Source organism: Cervus canadensis, chromosome 11, assembly GCF_019320065.1.
Source record: "Cervus canadensis isolate Bull #8, Minnesota chromosome 11, ASM1932006v1, whole genome shotgun sequence".
NCBI lineage: Eukaryota > Metazoa > Chordata > Mammalia > Artiodactyla > Cervidae > Cervus > Cervus canadensis.
Window position 1 is genome coordinate 38,483,422 of NC_057396.1, and position 26,711 is coordinate 38,510,132.

The window sequence follows — 26,711 nt, forward strand, 5'->3', positions numbered from 1 at the left end:
GCCACACTACATGTGGGACCTTAGTTCCCCAACCAGACACTGAACCCACCCCTACTACATGAGAAGCCCAGAGACTTAACCACTGGCCTGCCAAGAAAGTCCCCATAAACAGCTTCTTGCATCTTTAAAAACACTCCAGAAATCTACAAAGATTTACAAAACTTTTGAGTAAACAGCCTTCAGTTTAATTCAGGTTCTTCTAAATATTTGCAATTTATTGATACTAAATTTTCATATACAAATGTACTGCCCTCCCCCGCCCCCCCAAATGACACAAAGTTTACACATAAAAATTGGTAAAACAATTTTATTATGTGGCTTAGGTAGGTCTTTGCATTCTACTAACAGAAAAGCATTTTCCCACATCTTAGTCAACCTAACAAACGATGTATCTGTGGTTTTATCTACATGGCTGCAGTATTACCCTACTGAAGAACACCTTCCTTTCATTTGTACTTTGGTGCAATTATACAGTAGATACCTCTTTCTCCAGAAAATAAAAATATTCTTCATCTAAGCTTGAAATGGAAAAAGACATTAACACCAAGTTTCTCACACCACTTGGTAAAGATTGTAATAGAAATCCAAACAGTATACTGCTTAAGATACAAAGATGACATGTGCGCCACTGTTGTAGGCAGTCAAAACTCTGTAGGAATGCTTCAGCATGTGGGTTTATTTTTCTGGGGCTTTCACATATGATAGGTGGAATTGTACCATAATGAGGAGTAGTCACCTTTTGCTCAAGAGACTCAAATATTAGACTCTAACACGGGAAACATCTCTTGCGGTCATAGTAATGTACGAATGGATAGGGAAAAAAATTGCCTTAGGAAAAATTTCACCACGGACCAAACACCTGAAATGTTTTTATCACAGCTTTCATATGTTAAAAAAAAGTTTTCTGCAGAGATGAAGCGTATTCATGAAATAATGCCTAGTCGCTATCATCTGAACCACGTTCGGAGCCCCGATCTGAGGCCTCGTTGTTGGATCCCTCGGGTTCGGATTCATTTCCGGAACCTGGGCCGGAGCCCTCATTGTCAGATGCTCTTTCGGAGTCGTGGTCCGACTCGGCGCTCGGAGACGCGGGCCGGGAGTCCATCTCAGAGCCTGCGGAGCGGCTCCGCCCTGATTGCAGGGACTCGTTGTCCGACTGTTCGGAGCCTGAGGGCCTGCGCTTCCTGGCCGGCTGGTCGCTGTCCGAATCCTCATCAGAGCGGGGTCTCCGGGGCCGCCGAGGGCTACCGGCCTCGCTGCCGGACTTGTTCTGGTTCTCGTCCGAGTCGCTCTCCGAGGAGGCACCCTTCTTCCGCCGCTCGCCCTCATCCGAGTCGCTGTTGCTGTGGCTGTTGCGGGGATGCCTGGCAAAGAGAAATGCTTGTTACATGCCAGGCTCTGGCGGACAACACCTGACAAGCAGGGGATGCGCTTTTAAAAGAGAAGGGCAGAATATTCTGGACCTGATTGGTGTTTGTACTATGATATTTCTTTGGTGTACTTTTTTTGGTAAATGAGATGCTGTTCATAATAAAAAGGGGATTAAGTAGGAGAAAAGAATAAGGCACTTTAGCTCTAAGACAGAATAAAAACAGTGAAGGATGACTCTCACTGGTCATACCAGGCACCTTTCATCAGAATAAAGCATTTCTCAATTTCACATGTAAAATCAGGTAAGGAAGGAATACATTTATCTTTATAAGCAAATCCATAGCAGCAGAGGTAAAACCTAGGACCTCACTTGGCTGCAGAGACTCAGGAATGAACCCTCTTCCAAGGGCTGGCTGAGTTGGGTTCCCCTGTCCCATCTGTGTAGGAGTCGGCCAAGGAGCCAAGTCACCATTCCTATTCTGGGATTTGCTTCTGCTCTGATGCCTTCCAACATGACTAGAGTTACTCTGCATAGGAAGCTGGGCTAAGGGGGTTCTGCTGCTTGCTTGTTTACTTTTGCCCAAGTTTCTCCTCTACATACCAAATATTAAAGGGAAGGGATTTGTGCTAATGCTCGGGATGGTGGTGGCAAAGGAATCTTGGCTTCCTGCAGGAACAAACATTCCCTTTCCCTTAACCACCGTGACAGCTGCTACCCACCCCCCCCGCCCACCCCAACCCCTTACTGCACTGCACTCACCAGGAGGGACATGTTTCTCCTCTGGCATATTCCTTGGTTTTGGTTTCCATGACAAATATTCCAAAAAAGGAATATTAAATCCTACAGGGTCAGTCTAAGAAGAGTGATGGAGGTGAAACAGATTACTCTACCCAGCAATGAAAACATCCCTACAGACTGAAGAGAGGGTCTTTGTGTTTACATCTGAAAGAAACCTAGATACACATCATGTAACTCAGGTCACTCTGAAAGGATGTGAAGCGTGATGGAGAAGAGGATGCTGGATATTCATTCCGTATATACACCAAGTACCACTGGGCCCCTGGAATCTAATTCACTCCGTTCCATCTGGCTAAAGGAGGAAACACTTCCTGAGGGTTTAACCATCACGCCTCTAATCAATGGACCAGGATAACACTGTGGGCAAGGGCCAGTGGTTTATAGAAAAGCAATCCAAATCTGTGTCAACCAGTATCTTCAGAGAAAACAGGAACCGAACATCTTCACAGATGCTTTACCTTACCAGGCTAGCCCCTCTGCAGACCCCTAGCCCCTTCAACATGCTAACCTCTCACTGCTACCTCACCTCTAACCAACCAGGCCTCCCTCTCTTGCTTTTATTTAAAAAGCTTTTTTTACTACTGTTTTTTTTTTTTTTTAATTGAAGTACAGGTGATTAGGACTCTTTATTCTTCTAAAAGACTTAAACAACCTTTTACAAAATATATCTCAGTAATAACCCTCACTACTTCAACTCCAGATTACATAGGGTCCCTGGCAAGCAATAAATGGAAAATATAAGTGATAACACTTTCCCCAGTATAATGTAGTTTTGGTTTATCTGTCATTCTCTATTGTTTCTAAAGCACAAATTCCTTTGGGCAGGGTCAATGTCTTTTTCCTCGGAGCACTTAGCACTCATCTCATAACATGGATGTTCAAATATCTGTTGGATGAATGAATGAAATGATGGCCGTCAGTGAAATGATGGCCGTCAGAAGAACAAGGCATAGTATGGTATTAAGAGTCCTAGTCTAGGAATCCAAACGTGGAGTTTCAGGGGCAAGTTCAGGACAAGTAAAACAGAATATTGTTTGACCAAGTGGGCTGTAAGCTAAAGGAGTGCAGGATAAGCCCTCCACAGGCAGGCAGTGCTGAGTCATCCCTGCCTGACAAGGGAGGAAATGGTCAAGAAAGTGCCTCTCTTCCTGTGATCAAGATCCAGCTACTCCTAATACTTTAAGCCAGTCAATGGCAGTGTAGTAAAATGATACATTTTGTGTAGGAGGATGTCATATAGAAAATTTCAACTAATATCCATGAAGAAAGGAGGTTTCAAAATAGGTTTCCTTCTGTAAGGGACAAATATTTGGTAGACAAAATGACAAGATCAGAATAAGGTGTGTGATAAGGTGTCTTCCAGTTCTAAGATTCTGAGAAACTACAGAGATGACATTCTGTCACAGTGACCACTCTCTGTTATCTTTCATTAGGAGAACACACCAAGCAAAAAATTCCTACCCTTCATCAGCAATTTTCAGTTTATCTTCATCAGACGAATCATCACTTGATGATATTATGGCTTTGGATTTTATTTTTCCCTTCATTGAAGGAGGCAGACGTTCTGGCTTGGGCTAAAGAAAGAACACACATAATAGATTAGTGAAGACTCTTTTGTTAGGATGTCATGTTAAATTGGGTTTGCACTGCAGTGATACAATCAAACAGCAACCAACAAACTTCAAAAACAAGCGTCTGTGCTTGAAGACACTGCAGGAGAAGGATGTATTCTAGCAGACATCTTTTATGCCTACCAGGGACACAAAAACGTGTTGGACACTTACAGCCTTCTTCTTCTCCGCTCTTGGTGGACGGCGCTTCTTCGGTTTGGGGCCATTTTCTGTCTCATCATCATCAGATCCTTCATCTCCCTTCGGAGGTCTATAGTGAATACCAAAAGAAAGTATGTCAAGATTCACTCATATGCCTATAAAGCCCAAGACTTCTTTGCCATCCAAATAGTATGAGTCATTCTCAACACCCTTTTCTACGGGTGCTAACTGCAAGCAGACTGTGCGCCCCTCAAGGGGAGAGGCCACAACTTACAGTTGCTGCACAAGGCTCAGCAGTCTGCCATACAAATAAATCATGGATTTATGCAAAGTCTGCTGACTACGTGAGTCACTGTTGAGCCCTCTCAATGAATGTAAGACAAGCTCAGATCTTGCCCTTGGTGAGTGACAGAGGATGTGAGAAAAGATCCAGGCTCCAGACTCAGCATCTTCCCCCTCCTCTTCCTTCCTTCCCAACTACTCATCCTAGGTCTGCTAATATTCAGCCATAGCTTCAATTCCACAGGTCAGTGTGTCTGACTGAATTCCACAAGCAGAGTCAGCCTCGGGTTGGGAAGAACAGGCTTAGGTAATCCTGGAGGTTCTTGGACAGGGAAGCACCATGAGAGGAGTGGGAGAGTTCAAGGGCCCCTCCAGGTAAGAGAGGACAAGGCATCACTTATCCTAACAGTGGATGGCATGGGAGGATTAAAAGCCCTTCTTTCCTTCTTTCAGCTAAATTCACATTTTACACATCCTGTAAAACTTGAAGTGAGCCATGACTCTCACCATTTTACAGAGAGAAACTGACTGGTTCGGGGCTTTTGTAAGTTATTAAGATGGACAGTTGGCATGGACCCACTAACTTTTCTCATTCTAAATTGCATAGGTTTTCCAATTAAGTATTGCAATTTTATAGACATAAGAAAGGCAATCATGACTGGCTCAGAGCTCTCAGAAGGAAATTTGTAGTGTTTGGTAATTGGGGTCCATTTTAGGATTAAAGTAGGAAGCAGGAGAATGAAAGGTTTCTGTCTGGGTGGATTAACAGATTACCAGGTGTTCCCAAATTCTAAACCTAACATTCAGAAGGTGAACAGTGTTTTCCCACTTTCATGAGGTGATTTAAAAGGTTATTCCATGACACTACCTTCTCCTCTTCTTCTTCTTCCTCTCGCCGCCCTCCTCTTCCTCGCCTTCTTGCTCACTACCACTGCCCTTTCTTCGCTTCTTCTTTTTGGAGACAGGAAGGTCCTCATCGGTGTCATCATTGACAAATTCATCGAACTCTCCTCCCTTCTTGGAACGCTGAAATCCAAACGAGACCACAGTCAGCACTTTCCTGGCTGGTAGAATACAGCTGTATGAAATAGGCCTCATGCCATCAGTCCTCTGAGTCACATGGAAAAGGTGCATGGTGAGGCCCATACTCTGAAGACTGCTAATTGGGATGAATGTTTCTCATAGCAAAGATCATCAACTGCAAGGTTGCTACAAGATAAACGATACTAAAACTAACACTGAAGTGCATTTCTAAATATTAGATACCATTTAAAGCACTCTGTGTTTAAGACTATCCGTTAGCAAAGAAGAAAGCCAAAGCTCAACTAAATATTGAGTGAATTTAATCAATTATCTTCATTTCTAGCTGGAGTCATATCTTACCCGTCCACCACCACCACCTCTTTTCTTTTCTTTTGTTGCTTCAGTCTCTCCAGTAAACATAAGGATATTTTTGGTCTTCTCTACATACTGGGCCCGCTGTTCCAAAAGTTTCTTTTGCTCTTCTTTTTCTCTGAGACGTTTCTCTTCCTATGAGGAGAAAAAAGGGTAGGGAAAAATCTCGTCAAAATGTTCTTATGACCCTAAAATCATGGCTATCATCAAAAGAACTTTTTCTAACATACAAAGTGTATGTATGCACACGTTTAATTCTAGTTATCACAGCAAACACAAGAAATACCTGTTCTTTGAGAAGTTTCTGCCTTAGCAGTTCTTTCTCTTGTTCTTGTTTGGCCCGCAACTCCCTTTCTTCTTCGTCTTGTTTGCGTGCCCGGGCCACGTGGTATTGTGCCTGGCTCAGTAAGTCAGAACATTGCCTAGAACGTTCCCAATTTCGAGAAATATAAATGCAGCTAGTATACTTTTTATTTAAAAACTCAGAGCATTACATTATTTACACATATTTAAAAGTTTGAAGCAGGATCATTAGGTGACACCTATAGGAAGTCTTAATTAGCAAAATTAACTTAATTTCTCATAAGCCAATACTGTCAACTATTTTAAGTTAACAAATTATAACTATCTTGCCAAAGCTCAGCTAAAAAGATTCCCAACAATATCTTCACATAGTCGGGAATCGTATCTTGATTCTGACTACACAGCTGATGTTAGTGAAATAGAAAAGTCTTTTCCCATATAACTTCAAGACTTGAACTAAATTAACTTTGGCATATTCCCTGAAAGAACCCTCAAGAAAAAGCCTTGGCCCAGGGAGGAACGTCCCAGAGAGGAGTGTGAAAGACTGACGCCTAGAAGGTCAGAATCCCTCACTACTGTGTCACTCTCCCAGTCCATACGGGTATCACTACCTCACCCAAAGTCACCTTCCATAAATAATAACATTACCTGGCTTCTGTAGCAGCGAGGGCCAAATCAAATCTCATTTTATCTCCCACTTTACTCAAGTAACTGAAATACCTAAATGGAATGAGAAAATAAAATACGTAAAAAAAAAAATTAATGAAACAGACCCTTTAGATTTTTGATCTGTTTTCAAAAAAAAGTTTGAGAGAAGGCTTACATTCTGACTGAAATTAATGAACACTTAATACTTAAATGTATTCACAAAGGGCTGTCATCTCAATAGGAAAAACACATATACAACTTACTTAAAAAAGAACTCTAAATAACATACCACGCAATACTAGCAAGTTCATGAAGATAAAGTTATATTTAACATTACCAGTAAATTCACAAACAACCAAAAATCAATTCCAGCAACTAATATTTACTAAACACCAAATTTACTAAATATGTCAGCACGGAGGTTAGGAGGCTTAAGCCATGAAAGCACATATAATTTACTAGGCAAGGCAAGAACTACTTAAAACAAGAACTCAAAAGAAGGTTGGATAAAACCTGAAGAGATGTCAGGTTTTAACTTTAACAAACACTGAGTTACCAACTAAATACTATAAAGTTACATAAATTGAGTTGAGCCAAATAAACTTATTCAGTTATTTAAGAGGAAAGGCCTTAATCTTAGCTCAAGGAAAACTAATATCTCAAAGAAGACAGTGGTATAACAGGTAAAACCAACATAAGTGAAGTCTAAAAGTTTCTAGTGTGTAAAATGCTGGGTCATATTACTCTCAGATTAATAAAAAATCTAGGGCAAGTCTGTAAAGCTAGCCAGTTATAGGGGTTGGGCTATAGTATCCAATTCTAGCAGGATCCTGGCTATGGTTTGACATCATCTAGTGGCAGCTGTCTGCTTTGGTTTAAAAGTTGCCAGAATGATTCTACTAGAGAATGATTCTCCTTTGAGACATATGGGTTTAAAGAAACAAACAATTTCAAAGGTTGTTTGGAAAACAGGTACAAAATCTTACCTGTGTGCAAGCTCCAGTTCCTTCACAGCATTAAGTACTTCCTTCAGATTACTCTTTTCATCTTTCAGAACAGAGGTAGCTAATCTTTGTAGGACCAAGGCCACATTAAACATAAGAACTGTATCACTGGGTGCCACATGTCTAGCCTATAAATAAAAACAAAGCAAATTTTTCATATGTTATAAAGACATGAAAAGAATTTTAGTTAAGAGTATTAGGCATGTAAGCATGTGTAAAACAGAGTGAAAAATACAAACCAGCACAGAATTGAGTTCTCTTTTTTTACCTTCAGCAGGGTTTGTTTGCATTCCTGTAACTTGCCACACTTGAAGAGGGCCCGGGCCAAATACAGTACAACTTCTGTGTTCTGGTGCTTATAAAACTTTCTGAGGCAGTTTTCATACTACAAAAAGAGAAAAAGTTAGTTAAAGCACAACGATTACATGATACTATTATTTTATAACAAAATTTCAAGCAATTTTAAAGCTATGTGAAAAGGTATTTTATCTTCTGGATGGTTAATTTCAAAGACTAAATTGAGACTGATTCTTGACATTCACCAGCATACATTTTCACAACATAGAAATATGACAAGAAAAATTACATACTCGAAATAGTCTTTCCATTTGAAATCTGGACCAACACTGAAAGGTGAAACGGAAGGTCTTTTTTGTATCTTTAGCAATACAATCTAGAAAAGACTTACTGATGATTTATCAGAAGTCATACACCTGGCTCCTATGGTGCTCTACCACCTTTCTTTAGGACTGGTGGAACCTATTGGCAATCAATATGAGAAGCCTCACAGTTCTGGTTGTTAATTTCTTAGTAAAATTAATATAGCAATACTGGTATTAATTTTGCCACGAACATGTCAGTTTATGACCACGCATATCCTGTCATAGGCAAGTTCTTCTTGGTGACCACGCATATCCTGTCATAGGCAAGTTCTTCTCGGTGAAGATGGTTAGATGGTTTTTCCCCGACTATTCCTAGAAATTGATTTGCAGACCAAGAAGGCTGATCTCCAAAAATACAACCTCTGAGACTACCATATGCAATCAGGGTTCTGTAAATCCTTGTGACTATTTACCTTTCCAATAATAATAATAATACTCATCCTTTTTAGAAAAAATGGTTAACTACTTCCCAGAGCCTGGATTGTTCATGTCTTCTATCTTTGGTCAGAAACTTGTTTTTTTTCTGGCCATAATAATTTCAATAAGAGCATTTTCCCTTTCTCACTAGGTATGCTAAAGATGCTCACTATGCTAAAGATGCTGGGCATGACTCTTTTACTTCAAGTAATCAACAAATATGAAAAGCATAACAAGAATCTCTAGCTATGAAAACTTATCCCCATGGAGGGAGATTTTTCTTTTTAAATGTCTTTTAATCTTTCCATAATGCAGTTCTCTCATCTGAGAAGGAAGAGGATAAAATGAGCAAATGAATAATTGCTCAATTGTGCCCAACTCTTTGCGACACCATGTACTACACAGTTCGTGGAATGCTCCAGGCCAGAATACTAGAGTGGGTACCTGTTCCTTTCTCCAGGGGATCTTCCCAGCCCAGGGATCAAACCCAAGTCTCCTGCATTGCAGACGGATTCTTTACCAGCTGAGCCACTAGGGAAGCCCAAATGAGTAATAAATCCCACTATTTTCTGGCACTTACTGCTATGCTAGGCAAATTAGTGCCAAGTATTTTTCATTCTGGATCCTCATAAAATTCTATGAGGAAAGTTATGACCAACCTAGACAGCATATTAAAAAGCAGAGACATTACTCTGTCAACAAAGGTTCGTCTAGCCAAGGCTATGGTTTTTCCAGTGGTCATGTATGGATGTGAGAGTTGGACTATAAAGAAAGCTGAGAGCCAAAGAATTGGTGCTTTTGAACTATGGTGTTGGAAAAGACTTAATCCCTTGGACTGCAAGGAGATCCAGCCAGTCCATCCTAAAGGAGATCAGTCCTAGGTGTTCACTGCAAGGACTGATGTCGAGGCTGAAACTCTGATACTCTGGCCACCTGATGCAAAGAGCTGACTCATTTGAAAAGACCCTGATGCTGGGAAAGACTGAGGGCAGGAGGAGAAGAGGACGACAGAGGATGACATGGCTGGATGGCATCACCGACTCGATGGACATGGGTTTGGGTGAACTCCAGGAGTTGATGATGGACAGGGAGGCCTGGCATACTACAGTTCATGGGGTCGCAAAGAGTCGGACATGACTGAGTGACTGAACTGAACTGAAGGTACAAGTATTTCTGTCTTACAGAGGCATGCCCAAGATGCGCAATTAATGGTGGAGTCAGGACTCGCATCTTTGTCTGGACTTCAAAGACTGGTCTTAACCTTATAAAATTATAAGCCTCTAAACAGATGGGGCCAGAATGGTTAAGAAAACAACTGCTCAACAATGACCACAAAATAAAAATATTTTGAAAAATAAAACATTACCATCTGAACAGCACTGATATATTGCTTTTGTTCCACGTAGATGTGTGCTAGGTTCAACCACACATCACTGATATCTGCTGTTGCTTCTCTTACTTGGGCAAATACATCACGAGCTTCACGGAAATATCCTTTGTGGGCCAAAACAGCTCCTAAAGTTATAAAAGGTTCACGGAATTAGAACTTCCTATTTGTAGCCAAAAAAACAACTAGAGAGAAATTCTGATCTACAAATATCCTTCCAAAAGCATTTATTTCACAATTATGGATATCCAAATCTTATAATTACCTATGCCATTAGCAGCGTATAGATTCTTTGCATCATTTCTGAGTACTTGTTTGTAGATAGCCAGAGCACGATCTTGATGACGCTTTTCCTATAAAAAGATTATTTTAAAAATTCAAATAAGAATCAAGTAAGCATCAACTTTGTTTTAAAGAAATGAAAAGAGATTACCTTTTCTCTGTCTCGGGTGGGCTGATGCAAAGTTTGAAGCCAGACATTGCCAAGGGCCAGCATAGAATAAGTGTCACTCTGAGTAGCTGGTTGTTTTAATATCCTCTCAAATTTCTTCTGGCCTGGACCCCATTCTTGTTTTGCTAAATGAAGATTACCAATCAAAGACCAAGCATCTGGATGGTCCTAAAAACACACATATAAGAAGAAGCAAAATCTGTAATTTGGATTCGGAGATCAACCATCTTTCCACAACAGCTGATTCCTGGAGAGGTTTATAGGCTACATTTACAACAGTGTTTTTCAAACTGAGAGCTGAGATGGATTAATGACTTGTAAAATCAATTTAGTGTTTAGTTATTAGCATAAGAAATGCAATAAAATGGAATACAGTAAAAATATCAACGCACTGCCTAGGGCAAGAACTCATACTGATTTGTAAAATTTTGATCTCAGCTGTTTGTATACACATGTGTGTGTGTACTAGGCTGTGACACGAAATCTAATTCTTACTGTGGGCCACAATCCAAACATCTAGATGACTCTAGACCCTTTGAAGTGAAGTGAAAAGTTGCTCAGCTGTATCTGACTCTGCAACCCCATGGACTATATATAGCCCGTGGAATTCTCCAGGCCAGAATACTGGAGTGGGTGGCTTTTCCCTTCTCCAGGGGCTCTTCCCATCCCAGGGATCAAACCCAGGTCTCCCTCATTGCAGGCAGATTCTTTACCAGCTGAGCCACAAGGGAAACTCAAGAATACTGGAGTGGGTAGCCTATCGCTTCTCCAGCAGATCTTCCTGACCCAGGAATTGAACCAGGATCTCCTGCATTGCAGGCTGATTCTTTACCAACTAAGCTCTCAGGAAGCCCTTTAGTATCTTTAAAAAGTAAATGAAAAAAAAAAAGGGGATGCCAACCTAGACAGCCATTAAAAAACTGATTTACTGAAGGAAAATGGTGAAGTAATTATTTTTTCAAACCCAAGAGTTATTATTACCAACCTGATTAATCTGAAGAGCTTCCTTAAACCAATCTGACGCCTCATAAAAGTTTCCTTTATCTCTAGCCATTGCTCCTAGGCGCAGATAGCCTGAAAATACACAAGTTCTTATGTTTAAAATATTAGCTATAAAGTAGGATCATAATTTTAAAGTTGTACTTTTAAAATAATTGCTTTTCATTAACACATCACAGGTGAAAAAATATCAAGCATCGATATAACTAATTAAATATCTAATAAGTTAAAGTGCAACTTCGACACCACCAAACCTTCCTGTTTGAAATCTCAGATTCTCTCTTCTACTCCATTCCCCAAGCTGGCACTCTGGATCAAGTCATTATCTCAAGCTAAGTTATTTTAAAAGCTTGGCATTGTTTTGTTTCCAATTTCTCTCTGATATACAGCATTGTGCTTGGCATATCACACAATAGTGAAGACATACTACTAAGGGATTACTAGTTAGAAAACCTGGGCTCTAACTATGTCTCTTTCCCTTAAATGATTTTAAAAGTTAAAGTGTCAGCCGCTCAATCGTATCCAACTCTTTGCAACCCCACGGACTGTAGGAGGCAGGATCCTCTGTCCATGGGATTCTCCAGGCAAGAATACTGCGGTGGATTGTCCTTCCTTCTTCAGGGGATCTTCCCGACCCAGGGATTGAACCCAGGACTCCTGCATTGCAGGCATATTCTTTACCATCTGAGCCACCAAGGAGTGCCACACAAATGTCAAATTGTTATTTTTTCCAGAAAATGTCACTCTCTCAAGAAACCAACGATGGTTTACAGTTGCCTATCAACTCAGTTCAAATTAAGCCTGGAATTCAACTAAAATCTCATTTATTTTAAATCACTTTTTTATTCATAATGGTATGACAGGGGCCAAGTTACTAGCCCTTGATTTGACCAGAGTCAAAACATCATAGCTTTAGGTTCTTTTAAGGGAAGTGCAGCATATAAATTATTTTTAGTTAGAAACTTCAAATTTCACACTGTTCAGGTTGCAAAAACTCAAGGTAGAACATTTTTAGGAATAATTATTTCCAGGAAAGGCACTGTCCTTTATGACTATTATAAACACTATAAATCAAAACAGGACCCACCATAAAGATAAACATAACCAAATATGTCAAGGAGTTGTTAAAAGCCTAGCAAAGGTAGCTGACCCACTGAAGAGGGACTAGTCTATAAAATATGGTCCCACTGGTTTTCAGTTGTTTCCTTCTGTTTCCAGGATAAATTTAAGTGAAGCTGCATTTTTTTTTTTAAGGCCACAAATCTGCTTTGAAAAAAAGGTATAACCTTTAGACTTGGTTTTGGTTTTTCAATAGGTTGTTTTTTTTTTTTGCTGCACTGTGTGGCTTACAGGATCTTAGTTCCCCGAACAGGGAATTAATCTTCAGTGGAATCAAGAAATCCTAACCACTGGACCACCAGGAAATTCCCTAAAACTGTTTATTATTAGTTCCAAGAAAGATTTTTTCCAGGCTAATTTTTGCTGCTGTTGTGAGCATTTAATACACAAAAAATAAAGTTTAAAATTCTTACAGTCAACATAATTAGGATGTTCCCGTAAGATGTTTTTATATAGTTTTTCAGCTTCATGGAATTCACACATCGCCTCATACAGCCTGGCTAAATTGTATGACGTTGTAACAGAAATGGCGTTATAATAATGTTCATCATGCTCAGCTTCTGCCTTTGCACGATCCAAAGATGCCAAAAAGTATTTCTAGGAGAAAGAAAAGAAAATTACATTGTGAAGACTTGGTTGATACATCGAAAAAAGTGTGCAGTGAACTTAACAGTTCAAAAGAAGGTAGTCCTTCGTTCCTACCTTTGCCTCACCCAGATTTCCAAGTCTGAAATGAAGGGCACCCACATTATTCAGAATCTCTGGGGGGACATCGGCCTGCACTTTCTCCTGAAGGATGCGTGTTGCTGTTCCATAGGCTGACAGAGCACCCTGTATTTTCATGGTGGACGGAATAAGGTGTAAGTGAAAAGGAGAGAAACACTATACCAGACTTACCAAAAACACATTAGGTAGATGAAAAATGTGATCAAATACCTGTATATCAGTCTGTTCTAAGATCTGTGCCAACTCAATCCAAGCTTCAACATCATCAGGATACTGTTCTGTGACCTTCTTCAAATGGCCCTGGGATAAAAAAGAGATCATTAAGCTAAGGCATTCCAACTCTAGGCTATGAAAGTAAGACGTGGTAGCTACTCTACCCTGTTTAATGTCAGCTGTTATTTCAACTGGAACAAACTCAGCTATCAAAACTGAGTTCAATATATTTCTATAAGCAATAACAAAAAATGAGCATCTAGGGATAGCTACCAGAAAATAACTAAGACTTTTAAAAATGTACCTTGGCAATATCTCTTTTTTCTTGGTCTTCTGAGGCAGCATATAGAGAGCCAAGAATTTTCATGGTTTCATAATTATTAGGATAAGCTTTCAAAACTTTCTCAAAGCACTGAGATGCATTCTCTTTGTCACCTCGATAAATGTACATTTGTCCCAAACCAAAAAAAGGCAGCACAAAAGAGGATGAGGCAAACTGTGTGGCTTGATAGTAGTATTGGAAAGCTTGGTCATAATCTTCCTAAAAAATGAAAATAAAACAAGACCAACAATACATACAAAAGTTTTTAAAAGATCTGGAAAACCATTAAAGAATTAAGACACTCCAGGGTATAAAATTAACTTACCTGGACATGGAATGATCTAGCCAACTGATAGCAACTTTCTGCTTGCATGGCCTCCACTTCTGTATTATGGAATGCGTGGAGAGCCAAGTGCTGGACTTTACTGTAATCCTGAACAAGGAAGACCCAAAAATCAATGGGTGAGCTCCAACAACTCTACTGGTCTCAGTCATAGGGTTCCTCAAATTTCACTTTAAAATTTGTTAACTGAATTAACAATAACAGCACTGTACCCATATTTACAAATCACTCTCCTTACTACCCGTGCTGATAAATGTAGGGAAGATGGGAACTAACATTTGTATAGTACTTAACATTTGCTCAGTATGTCTATTACTTCATTTAATCCCCACAATAATCCTTTGAAGCATCAGGCCTATTTTTGTGGTAAGAAAACCCAAGAGAAGTTAAGTCCCTTATTAAAAGTAATGGGAGCAGTTATGATTTAATAAGAACTATTATATTCAAGGGCTTCTCTTGTGGCTCAAATGGTAAAGAATCTGCTTGCAATGTGGGAGACCCAGGTTTGATCCCTGGATCGGGAAGATCCCTCAGAGAAGGAAATGGCAATCCACTCCAGTATCCTTGCCTAGAGAATTCCATGGACAGAGGAGTCTGGTGAGATACAGTCTATAGGGTTGCAAAAAATCAGACATAACTAAGCGACTACACTTTCACTATATCCAAAGTACTCTGCTAGGTATACTTAAGTTCTAAGCTTAATCAACCTTCCCTGCAAAGTATGTCATTATTACCATTTTATTGATGGGAAAATAGAAACAAGTTTGTTACCCAAAGTGAAAAGCTAGAATCTCAGTTTACTTTCTTCCCCACTCCAAGGATATGTTCTATCACATGAAAATAACAAGTACCAGCACCTGGACCTGCATATAACTCTATTTGAATGCATGGGTCATGACCTTTCTACTAGATTTGACTTTCCTTTTGATTAATCTGCCAAGTGTCTCAAAGTCAGAGTTCATACATCAGGGGTAGAAACAACATTTCAGTTTTAATAGGAATGTGTTTTATTCATCTGACCAGAAATCTGGTCTGATGTGTAAAGCTTTTGACATTTTTTTTATATTATAAATAATAATGGGATTGCAGCTTTTAACAGTGACTGTTTTCCATTAGGTAAGTATGTAATACGGATATTACATTTAACAACCCTAACTACCACCCCTCAAATCCTATAAAGTAGGTATTATTACTATTTTACAAGTGAGGCAATTAAGGTTTAGGGAAATCAGTATATTGGCCCAAAGCCAAGGAACTATATATAATGGTGATGCCAGAATCTGAACTAAGTGATTCAAACTCCAGACTTTTAATTACATGACACAGCCTTTAGCTAAATTTATATCTTGTTCACTGGAATGAGGGTATGGAAATAGCCTGTGTACCTTCTACAGCTGTTTTAATGACAAACTGAGAAAACATATGTAAACATGCTCTGTAAACCTTACAGACATATATTCAGTGCAAGAGGACCTCATGACACCCAGCACAGTACTGATCATAGATCAGCTGTTCAGTAACACTCAAACAGACTCCCTTGATTTACATATTTCACCTAGGTAATCTTTAAGGTTCTGAATATACTAATTGTGCTCAGTAGAAGCAAGTCTCTATCTTCAGCAGTGGAAGGGTGACTAGCATTGAAAATTAAAAATGCATTATTCTCATTGGTTCAAGGAAACTGTTCTAACATTTGTAAGCACTGACTACTAGATATGCACTCAAATATTCAGAATCATTAGTCTTCAGTTTTTTGTTGTTTTTTTCCAATAAAAACCAATCTAACTTGTGTAAATGTTTTATCTTAAAACAGTAACACTTCATTTACTTTTAAAACATTTCCCTCTTCTCCTTAAGTAGTTGCCTTTTAGTACTGTAACAGCTATAGCATAAAGCTTAATTAATAATTCACCATGAAAGGGGAGTATGCTTCTATAGCCAGGGAGAGTAAAGCATCATGGTTAACAGCTGTGTGACCTCAGTGTATTAACTCCGCTTCCATGACTCATCCACAAAATTAAGAAAATATTACCTATCTCACAGGATTGTTTTGAATATTACATAAATTCATGGCATGCACTTTTAACAGTACTTGGCATTTAGTAAGGATAGAATGCATACCAACAGCAACAATAACAGCAATATAGCATCTATTACTAATAAGGATGGATGTAGTTTTGTGAACTTTTACTTAAATTGCTATTTAATTCAAGTTCTTGGTATAATTTAGTACCTAGTTGCAAAATGACTTATTGAACTCATGCTTACCAATTATATAAAAACTCTTCTAGTATTTGAGAAATCTAGAATGCCACTGCTCTAACAGAATTAGTGACAACTTTAAAAATGACATCATGATCAACATACAAAAATAAACAAGCAAGAAACTACTAAGACTATTTCATAGAGCTGTGCCTTTCTTCTTTCAGCTACCTAGTGATCATCTTCTAAAAACGTAGCTCAAGAGCGTTTTCCTTCTTGGTGGTAAACACTTTTCTTAACCACTTAATCATTTCCTCTTTCATTTCTCTACCACAGCAGGGTAGAGACCTTTATTTTTACATTTACATTTGTTCACAAGTCTGGGTTTTCTATGAAACTGAACTCCTTGAGTGCAAAAACTGTCTTACTGAATTTCACACCTCCATCACAACACTGGATACAGTATACAGGGTCAATAATTATTAAATGATTGAATGAATAGACAGACATACCTAGATACTAATACAAACTCTAACTTGAAAAAACTCTCTTGATTCAAATTTCTTTTGAAGTTAAAAAGATAAAGTGTCAACCGCAGTGCAGAAAAGCAAAGATAAGGATTTAAAATTAAACAACTTTAATAAATGATTTCTCCTACCTTTTTGAAGAAAAAGTGATTTGCTAAGTGGTTTAATACCATAGGGTTGCTAGGATCAATAGTATAGGCTCTGGAAAGAAGTTGGACACCATTTTTGATGGAATCAGCCTAAGAGAAACACAGTGATGGCAGGGATGAGTGAAACATTACTTAAATAGCACTTTTTCAAAGTTTCCTTTCTAGTCTGAAGAAATAAGATTATACAAATCTAAGTTCAGATACCAAAATATAGTTCGTTTTAACTTTCTCACCAGCAATAAAAAATTTCAAACAGTGATGGTGGGATTATAAATTGGCACAGCCACTATAAAAACAGCATGAAGGTTTCTGAAAAAACTAAAAATAGAACTACCATATGACCCAACAATTCCACTCCTGGGTATACAGCTGAAAAAACAAAAATATTAATAGGAAACACTACCTCAAAGTTCATAGCACCATTATTTATAATTGCCGAGATATATAACCTAAGTGTCCATCAACAGATGAATGGATAAAGATGTGATACACACACATATACATACAATGGAATTCAACACAGCCATAAAAAAGAATGAAATGTTGCCATTTGTAACAACATGGATGGACTTGGAAGGCATTACATTAAGTGAAATAAGTCACAGAAAGATAAATGCTGTATGAATCTAAAAAATACAACAAACTAGTAAATATAACAAAAAAGAAGCATACTCACAGATATAGAGAACAAACTACTGGTTACCAGTTAGGGAGGGGAGGGACAATAGAGGGGTTGGGAAGTGGGTGGCATAAGCTATGTTCAAGGATGTAGTGTACAACATGAAGAATATAGCCAAGATTTTGTAATAACGCAAATGGAAAACTATAAAAATTTATAAAAAAACTTTAAAACTATAAAAATTAAAGGAAAAATAATGGAAATAAATTCAAATAGTGAGTTAAACTTTGAGAATTTAGCTTTCTTAACAGACTTTACTGCAGAAACACTGCCACTGGAAAGCATTTCCTGCCCTTTGAAATTGGGTGAATGTAGTAAATATACTTGATATCACTGTCCTAAACACTTTACTGCTAATCCCCAAGGCAAATAATAGAAAAGACTCCAAAAGATTGCATTTTTTAACAGCTCTGTTGAGATATAATTCAATATATAATTTAATACTATTCACTTGACAAAACGGTCAGAAACTAAACAGTTTTTTTAATCACACACCTCTTTATTATTGAGTTCTAGAACAGCCAGTCCCACCAATGCTCCCACACACTTGGAATTGAGTTCCAGGGCTCTGCTGAATGCCAGACGAGCTTTCTCCAGTTTGTTAAGTTTCACAAAGCAATGGCCCATTCCTAAACGAACTTCCGCTACAAAAATAAAATCAAGTTATTTAGCCTGTCAAACTAAGGCATTCTTGGGATTCAAATTTTTTAAAATGCTTAAACACTATTTTTAAGTTGCAAAATCCCAGAATTAACCTCAATACAATCACACTATAAAATCTCTGGGTGTATCACAATCTTGGCTTCACTGGAGGTCGGAAAACTGGAGGTCAGTCTTCCAATATGTCTGGCTATACTGTACCTTCAAGATCTAATTTTTAAAGAGCAATTTTTTAAACAGAGCTTCATTATAGCCTTAAATAAAGTGACTGGCTACATGCACATCTGCAGAACTAAGCTTATAAATGCTTCCCAATTTCAAAGCCATGCCAAAAGTCAACCATGTTCTTATCAAAGGCCAACCTCTCCAGTGCTCACTAGATGCTACCCCTTCTCATCTAAGGTCACTGCACCAGCAACCCTCCCCTCTTTTTCCTGCATCATCAAAATTTCCCTCTCAACTAGATCATTCTCATCCATACACACTCTCCTATCCTAAAAAATCCTCTCTTGATTCCATTTCTCTTTCCAGTGTCACTTCATTCCTACTTTCCCTAGAAAGTCAAGCTCCTTAGATTCTACACTTGCTGCCTCCAATTCCTTTCCTTCCCTTTTCTCTCTGGACTCCACTCTGAGGAGTATCTCACCTCTATCATTCCAACAGAACTGCTTTTATCAAGGTCACTAATGATTTGTATGTTGCCAGATCCGATGAGCAACTTTCATTCCCTATTTTACTTGGCCTAACAACAGAATTTGACACAGTCTGACACCCCTCTCCTTCTGGAAACACTTGACATTTAATTTAAAATTTGCTAAATGAATGTGATTTTGGAAAGAAAAAAGTATAGGGCAAAAAGATGTATTAAGAACTACTTCTACTCAGCCTTTGAATCAAATATCAATATTTTAAGTTGGATCATTTACAGCTTAGACTTGAAGTTTTTCTTTTACCTGGACAACCTGGGTTAGTCCGCAAAGCTTTCTTATAGTAAGCTAGAGCGCCTCTGTAATCCTTCTTGTTGAAAGAAATGCAAGCTTTACCTGTAATGATTTTTAAAAATAAACATGCACTTATTAAAGAACTCAAGTGTTATATACTCTCCACTAACTCACCTAGATCAAATATATCTCCCAGTAAAAAACAATCAAAAATAGTAAAAATGATTTCATATTTAAACTTGCTTTCCATAAGGATGTATTAGCCTATGTCTATAAATAGAATAGTCCTATATTTATGTGAAATGTTATAAAACAAAAATTAGCTTAGAGTTGTCCAAATAGATTGTTTACTGATTCTCTAGAAGTAGATTACAAATTATGCTTAACTAGTATATATTCTATTTCTGTAATTTCAACAGAAATGATGATCTACTGCAATAAGTTTTTTCCGTTTTTGTTTTTTTGGCCATCCTTGGCCATGAAAGCACTAAGTCCCAACCAATGGACCACCAGGGAACTCCCTACAAGAGTTTTTTTTTTTTCTCTTTTTTTTTTTTTTTTTTTTTTTTTTTTTTTTTTTTTTTTGCGCGTTGGTGCCCGCAGGTGGCAGGCTGGCCAGTTTTTTTGCTTTTTAAAATTTTATTTATTTTTAGCTGCACTAGGTCTTTGTTACTGCATGTAGGATCTCTCTAGTTGCAGTGAATGGGAGCTCCTTTTTACGGTGCACGGGCTTCTCATTGTGGTGGATTCTCTTGTTGTGGAGCACAGGCTCTAAAGCACTCAGGCTCAGTAGTTGAGGTACATGGGCTTAGCTGCTCCATGGCATGGGGAATCTTCCCGGACCAAGGATTGAACCCATGCTCCCTGCAGTGGCAGGTGGATTCTTAACCACTGGACCACCAGGGAAGTCGCCTCCCCATCCCATGAGGGTTTTATTTTTAATAAGGTAAAGCTCTTCTATTTTGCTGCCCAGCCCAGTTACTAAGGAGCTATCAACAAAGAGATGTATTTTAGGCACATGCTGAAAAATAAAGATTCCTAAGATGGTTGCTGAAAATGACTTACCAAGCAGTGCTGGAATATTATTTGGAGACTGGTTGAGTACAAAATGAAACTGGGCATCAGCTTGATCCATTTTGTCACCTTCAAGAAGGCAGAAGCAGGCTCTTCCCAACAAATGGTTCTGAAAAAGTAATGTACCATTTTACACTTGACTTTACCCAGGACTAACCATGATTTAAGACAAATGTGTAACATGAAAATGAAAACCATACAGGAGAGAAGTTGAACATCACACAAATTCCTCTATCACTATAGTGTGTTTAAACTATCAGTAAGCAATTGTTAATTACAAATTGAGAAATTATCCCAAAATGCAAGTTGTCTATATCAGGAAAAATGACAAAATGAAAAGTTCAAACTCCTTAAAATACATTTGAAATTCACCTGAGGATGTTAGAATTACCAACTCAACATGTTTATAAATTTCTATGCTAAATCTGCCCATATTAATTCAACAGTATAAGAAATTTCTATTTTAATAAGGAACCCTTCTCCTTTTTGACTATTTTTATCAACCATATTAAAAAAAATTTTTTTTAGAAACTCTGTTGCTTATTACACACATTTTGCTTTCATGTGGCAATTTTTTCCTCTTTCATAAATTCAAAGAAATCTGACTTAATTTACCTGATCATACATAATAATTTTATCTGCCATTGTATACAATAGGGTTGCCTGTGTAATAAGATCCTTCTTGTTGTCCTTATTCTTTTCCTTACGAGCCTGTTGAACATAATAGGCCGCCAATGTATCCAAGCAAGTCATCTGGTCTTTTTCATGGTCTCTATAATCCAAATTGCCATCTATACGCGCTGCTTCCAACAACTTGACAAACTCTTCTGTTTTCCCTTGCTTGTAGTATTCCAGCTATAAGGCAAATAATCAAGTTAGAATTATTGTATGTCCATACAAAAAGTTGTACACAAATGTTTACAGAGGCTTTATATGTAATAGGCCCCAACTGGAAACAAACAAACTGTTGATGAAAAGGTGAACGGACAATCCGTGGTCTATCTGTACAATGGCTACTGCTCAGCAGTAAAAGGAGCTACTGGATATATGCGACTATGTGGATAAACCTCAAACTAATCTTCAGTGACAGAAAGCTGATCAGGGCTTGCATGGGCACTATTTTGCTTTCATTTGGCATTTTTTTCCTCTTTCATAAATTCAAAGAAATCTGACTTAATTTACCTGATCATACATAATAATAAGTGCCTGGGCACTATGGGAGGGTGGGGAAGGGAGAGTTGGGGGGAAAGTTTCAGGGGCAATGGATATATGTGTTATTTTAAATATGGTGATCATTTCACAGGTGTATATATGTGCTAAAACTTCTCAAATGTCTGTGTTGTATTCAGTAGCTCAGTCACGTTTGCAGTTTACTACAGCCTAATCAAGTTGCTTAAAAAATTAAAATCACTACAAATGTTTCCATCGCCTTACTCAGCAATAATTGATTTCAAACTAAATCAGAGCCAAAGAGAGAAAGAAATAGTGAGAGGTATAAAGAATTTCAAACAAAAAACTTGGGTTCTAGTTCTAGATCCACCAAAAATTATCTATGACTTTGGGCCTGTTGAATAACTTCTGTGGATATCTGTTTCATTTGTTAATAATATAAGGAATATCCATCATTAGCCCCTTACTTTGGGCCATAAACAATGCCAGGAGTTTCACAGACATTATCTCTAATCTGTACAACTATCTTTTAATTCAGTGTTAACAACCTCCTATTTTAGATGAGGAAATAGGCTCAGAAGATAGATCATTTGTTGAAGGTCACGGAATTAGCAGCTGAGCTGGAGTTTGAACAAAGGCCTTTCTAAACCTAAAGCCTACATTCTTTCTTGTTTTAACAACCTGTAGCCCACAATGGTTCATGAATTTATCTTACTACAGGTGTCATGCTAACCCTGCAAGACTCCAATTTTCATATAAGTGCTGTGAAAGGAGGCATTCGTACTAAAAAAAAAACTTAAGTACCCTTCTGGTTTTAAAAAAAAATGAGTGAAAAGCATTAATGGCCTGTTTTCCAAAGACTGAGAAAACTTAGCACTTCGAGTCAGGAAGGCACTGCTTGTCACTGATAGTACCTCTCTGTAAATCCATGCCTAAGAAACTCAAGAGTTAGGCTTGAGCAATGGACACAAACCTAATTCCAGATCTATTTCTCTGACTATTCAAGGTAACATTAGATGCCTTGTTTATATCCTTACATGAAAAGTGACCTGTGGCGAACTTGCTTAGGAATAATGATTAAAGTATTCACTATATTTCATTACTATAATCATTTCCTATAATGTTCCCACAAAAAAGAAACATAATCATGCAGCTAGTACTGAGGAGTGTAGAGGGTGTTAGACTGTTTACATTGTGGCACTTTGTTTTTTCTCAGTTTATTTACAAATCATAAGCCAGTCCTCACTGAATAACCACTAAATAATCAAATGTTCAATACGGAGTACTATTTGGCTTAAGTGAATTTTACCAACATATTCTAATTTACCAGAGGCCAGCAGACCACTTAGGAAACTGGAATATAATATAATTAACTTCCACATACTTGGTACTATCATTCACCCAAGCTGGCTATTACTGTATCTGAAAACAGAAACCACATATTTTTTTCCAGTTGACATATAAAAAGTATTTGTTACATGAATACTCACCGCCAAAGCAATCCATATGTGCAGTTGTGTGTGTTCCTGTTTCAGAATACTGATAACTTCATCTCCCTCCGGCAACTGATCAAAATCAAGTTCAATGACCTAAAATACAAAATGTAGGTTTTAATTCTTATTTTTCTTTTTTTGGCCATGCCACCACAGCATGTGGGATCTTATATCCCAATCAGGGACCGAACTTGTGCCGTCTGCAGTGGAAATGCAGAGTCTTAACCACAAGGTGCCAGGGAAGTCCCTGTTTTTCTTTTTGAAATTCATGTTTCTCCTCTGACTGCGCTTTTCCCAGAGATTCATCAGTCTGGTTATAGAATTTTTTTTTTTAAATACATAGGATTTGTGTTCACTTTCTGTAAGGCTAAACAAGTATATGTTAAGAAATATTTAAGGAGCATATGCCAAATACATTACATGGAATAGTAAAGTAAAAGCATAGCAAACAAATCCTGCTAGCTGTCTTCAAATCACTAGAACTATAAAAAGCTCTGAAAAAAATGAAAGGAAACTCTGCTTAATGCATAATGCAGGTAAAATGTAGATAAGCACCCCAAAGACTCTGATGCCATTGGTCTGACAAGAAGCACAATCCTAGAAGCAAGGCAATCTTGAGTTGCCACTGCACACATTCATCATGGAGGCAGCATTTGTGTCACACACACTCCTGACTGTGGCACAAAAATAACAGTAGAAAAATTTCCTAGAATTAGATCGTGGTGGTGGTTACACTGCTTTGTGAATATTACTAAAAACCACTGTATTTTATGGTAAGTGAAACACATCTCAATATTGTACCTCAATCAAACAAACAGGAATATGAGATAGCCAATAAAACAACACCAGTTCTGAGAGCTTTACTCAGACAAGCTACTGGACATCCATAAAAGAGGAGACTGGAAGGGAGAGTGGGCAATTCTACCAGCACACAGCAGCGGCTTGTGGTCTCTATTTGGCTGAGAGAGCCTTGTGCAGCGACACTCGCGTTTCTAAGGGAGGAAGGGCGACATCCTACATATTCCCGGGGAGAGATACTTAGTTTGAGCAGCAGAGAGAACACAGTGACATAAGTGTCCATCTCTATGACCTGTGAGGTGCCTCACATTTGATCACGCTCACTCACACTCCCGCGCCTCTGAATTAGGAAGAGCAGAGGACTGTCAAATACGAACAGGTAGGAGGGGAACTTTCAAGAACTCCTTCTCGGGGTGGCCTCAAGGCTTCGGGGACTTGATGTTCCCAGCCTGGGAGGGTGCCGGGGCTGGGGAAGAAGTGGTCGGAGCTTCGGTAGGGGGGTTCGATCTGGGAGAGAGAATGCTCTTACTTCGGAAGCAAAGTCGAGAGAAAGGGGGAAGGGGAGATCGTCCAAGTTAACGGCCCCCACCCTCCCCCATGCTCGACACTTACCTCGTCAGTGTCCCGAAGGGGAATCTCGATAGAGCCCCGCGACATGGTGAGATGAGAAGGGGAGCGGGCGTCGGGCCCCGCCTCTCCACAGCCGGTACTCCTGGCTTATAGCCCGTCCAGAGACTAGCGGCGGCTCGGGCTCCGGTCGTGACTGCAGCCCCGCAGCGCCGCCGGAGCTCCGGCTTCTCCTTCCCGTCAGCCGCTCAAACAACGAACAGCAGACGGCGACCGGCGACTTCCGGCAGCCCCGCCCCCTGCCCCGGAAACTTTCCCCGCGGGAGGGCCTGTCCGTTGAGAACGCTCCTCCAGTGGCTTAGATTCCCCGATTTTAAAGGAGGGTTCGGAAGATTCGTAGTCCTACCTCTCCGAGGGCCTGAGGCTATTGAACCTGAAGCCGCCCAGGAGCGGGGATAAATAGGTGGAGGGCGTATCCGCCCCGCCCACCTTAGGGGCGAATGAGGCTCGGATTCGGGGCCTGGCCGCTGACTGACATGGGTCAGAAGTGAAGTGAAAAGTCGCTCAGTAGTGTCCGACTCTGCCAGGCTCCTCTGTTCATGGGATTCTCCAGGCAAGAATACCGGAGTGGGTTGCCATTTCCTTCTCCAGGGGATCTTCCTGACCCAGGATCGAACCCAAGTCTCCTGCATTGCAGGCAGACTCTTTCCCGACCGAGCTATAAGGGAAGCCCTTGTAACCCATGACTGGCATGGGAATTCTGGCCAATTATAGCCATCCTTTCCTGAGCCTGATTCCGCCCCCGAACCCCGGACTTGTCCTCTGCCAGGTGGGCCTGGCCAGTCTCTTTTTCTAATCTAGGTTACCATGAATGAGACTATCGGTTCATTCCTTAACCCAAATTGGCTGCTCAGTAAGCTACTTTTCGAAAAGCAGCTACTTTTCGTTCGTTCGTCATCTGTGCTACTTTTGTGACCAGCTTAAATAGAAACGTTGCAGTGAATTCTGTAATCATTGTGCTAGTTCATGTATTTTGTGTGGGTTTTGTTTTGGGTTTTTTTGGGGGGTCTTTGAAGCATATGAGAATCTGCTAGATTTGTGATTTTAATAAAGTTGTTGAAAAATTGGATTAAATTTGTAATCAACCTTTTGATTGTAGAATTCGATTAAGTACATTTAAATTAGTGTTTTCATTAAATTATAGAATGTGATTAGATTAGCTTGTAATCAGTGTTTTGAGTGAACCAGAGAAGAAACTGATTAAATAGATTTGTAAACACTGTCCATTTTACCTAGTGCCTCTTATATGTATGGGCTTCATCTCCACAACCTCCATTCTAGACCAAACCAATAGCCTCACTTTGCTGGAATAAATTCCTGTTTTATCCAATATGTCATCCACTCTTGATCCCAAGCTCCAATCCAGCTTCAGCATGTTATACATCTATCTTTAAAAAAATACCAGTTTGATATTTGTGTTTTCTCCCACCTCTCTCAAAAGCTTTAAGTGGAAACTTCATTAAATTTATGTTTTGATTAGTTGTCCAATATAGACATAATACTAGGTATGTAGGTAATTTAAATTTTTCTAGTAACCACATTAAATAAAAAGAAGTAGATGAAATTAGTTTAATATAATTGTTTTACCCAATATATTAAAAATATAGCTTCAATGTATAATCAATATAAAATTGAGATAGTTCACATTTTTTTTTCATAGTAAGTCTTGCAAATGCAGTATGTATTTTACACTTACATACTTAATTCAGTTGTTTGATTTTAATTGGAACTATTGGACTTGTACTTAAATTTCATAAAATTTGGCATTGAAAAAAAATAGATCCAGGGAATTCCCTGGCAGTCCAGTGGTTAAGACTCGATGTTTTCTTTGCTGGGGCCCTGATTCAATCTCTGGTCAGAGAACTAAGATCCTGCATGCCCCACAGCACAGCCAAAAAAAAAAAAAAAATGATCCACATACTTGAATTTTCCAAACATATTTATAAGTTTTCCAGTAATTGAATCAATGATCAGTTTAAAGTTAAAATTTTAAGTTAATTAAAAATAAACAAAATTTAAAGTTTATTTCCTTAGTTGCATTAGCCATGTTTCAAGTGTTCAGTAGGCACATATGGTTAGTGGATACTGTATTATATTTCCAGGAAATACTGTTTAATACATTTTAAGGTTTATAAAGTGAGCATTAGACAAAAGTAAATTTAGTGATGAATGTTATTA

At 38.8% G+C, this 26,711-nt stretch overlaps 1 protein-coding gene across 1 annotated transcript; it reads right to left on the reverse strand.

Moving 5' to 3' along the window:
• Positions 1-293: 293 nt before the first annotated feature.
• On the reverse strand, positions 294-25,133 carry CTR9 (CTR9 homolog, Paf1/RNA polymerase II complex component). Its single transcript, XM_043481923.1, has 25 exons — positions 24,519-25,133; positions 23,106-23,204; positions 21,061-21,300; positions 20,437-20,554; positions 19,384-19,473; positions 18,266-18,414; positions 17,074-17,181; positions 14,196-14,303; positions 13,853-14,089; positions 13,546-13,635; positions 13,312-13,440; positions 13,023-13,206; positions 11,477-11,565; positions 10,474-10,659; positions 10,306-10,393; positions 10,020-10,168; positions 7,843-7,959; positions 7,557-7,702; positions 6,571-6,642; positions 5,906-6,041; positions 5,608-5,754; positions 5,093-5,250; positions 3,955-4,051; positions 3,632-3,744; positions 294-1,364 (listed from the first exon to the last, which is right to left on the reverse strand). Exons 1-25 carry the CDS (start codon positions 24,561-24,563, stop codon positions 938-940), a joined length of 3,522 nt encoding a protein of 1,173 aa, XP_043337858.1. The 5' UTR covers positions 24,564-25,133; the 3' UTR covers positions 294-937.
• Positions 25,134-26,711: the final 1,578 nt, after the last annotated feature.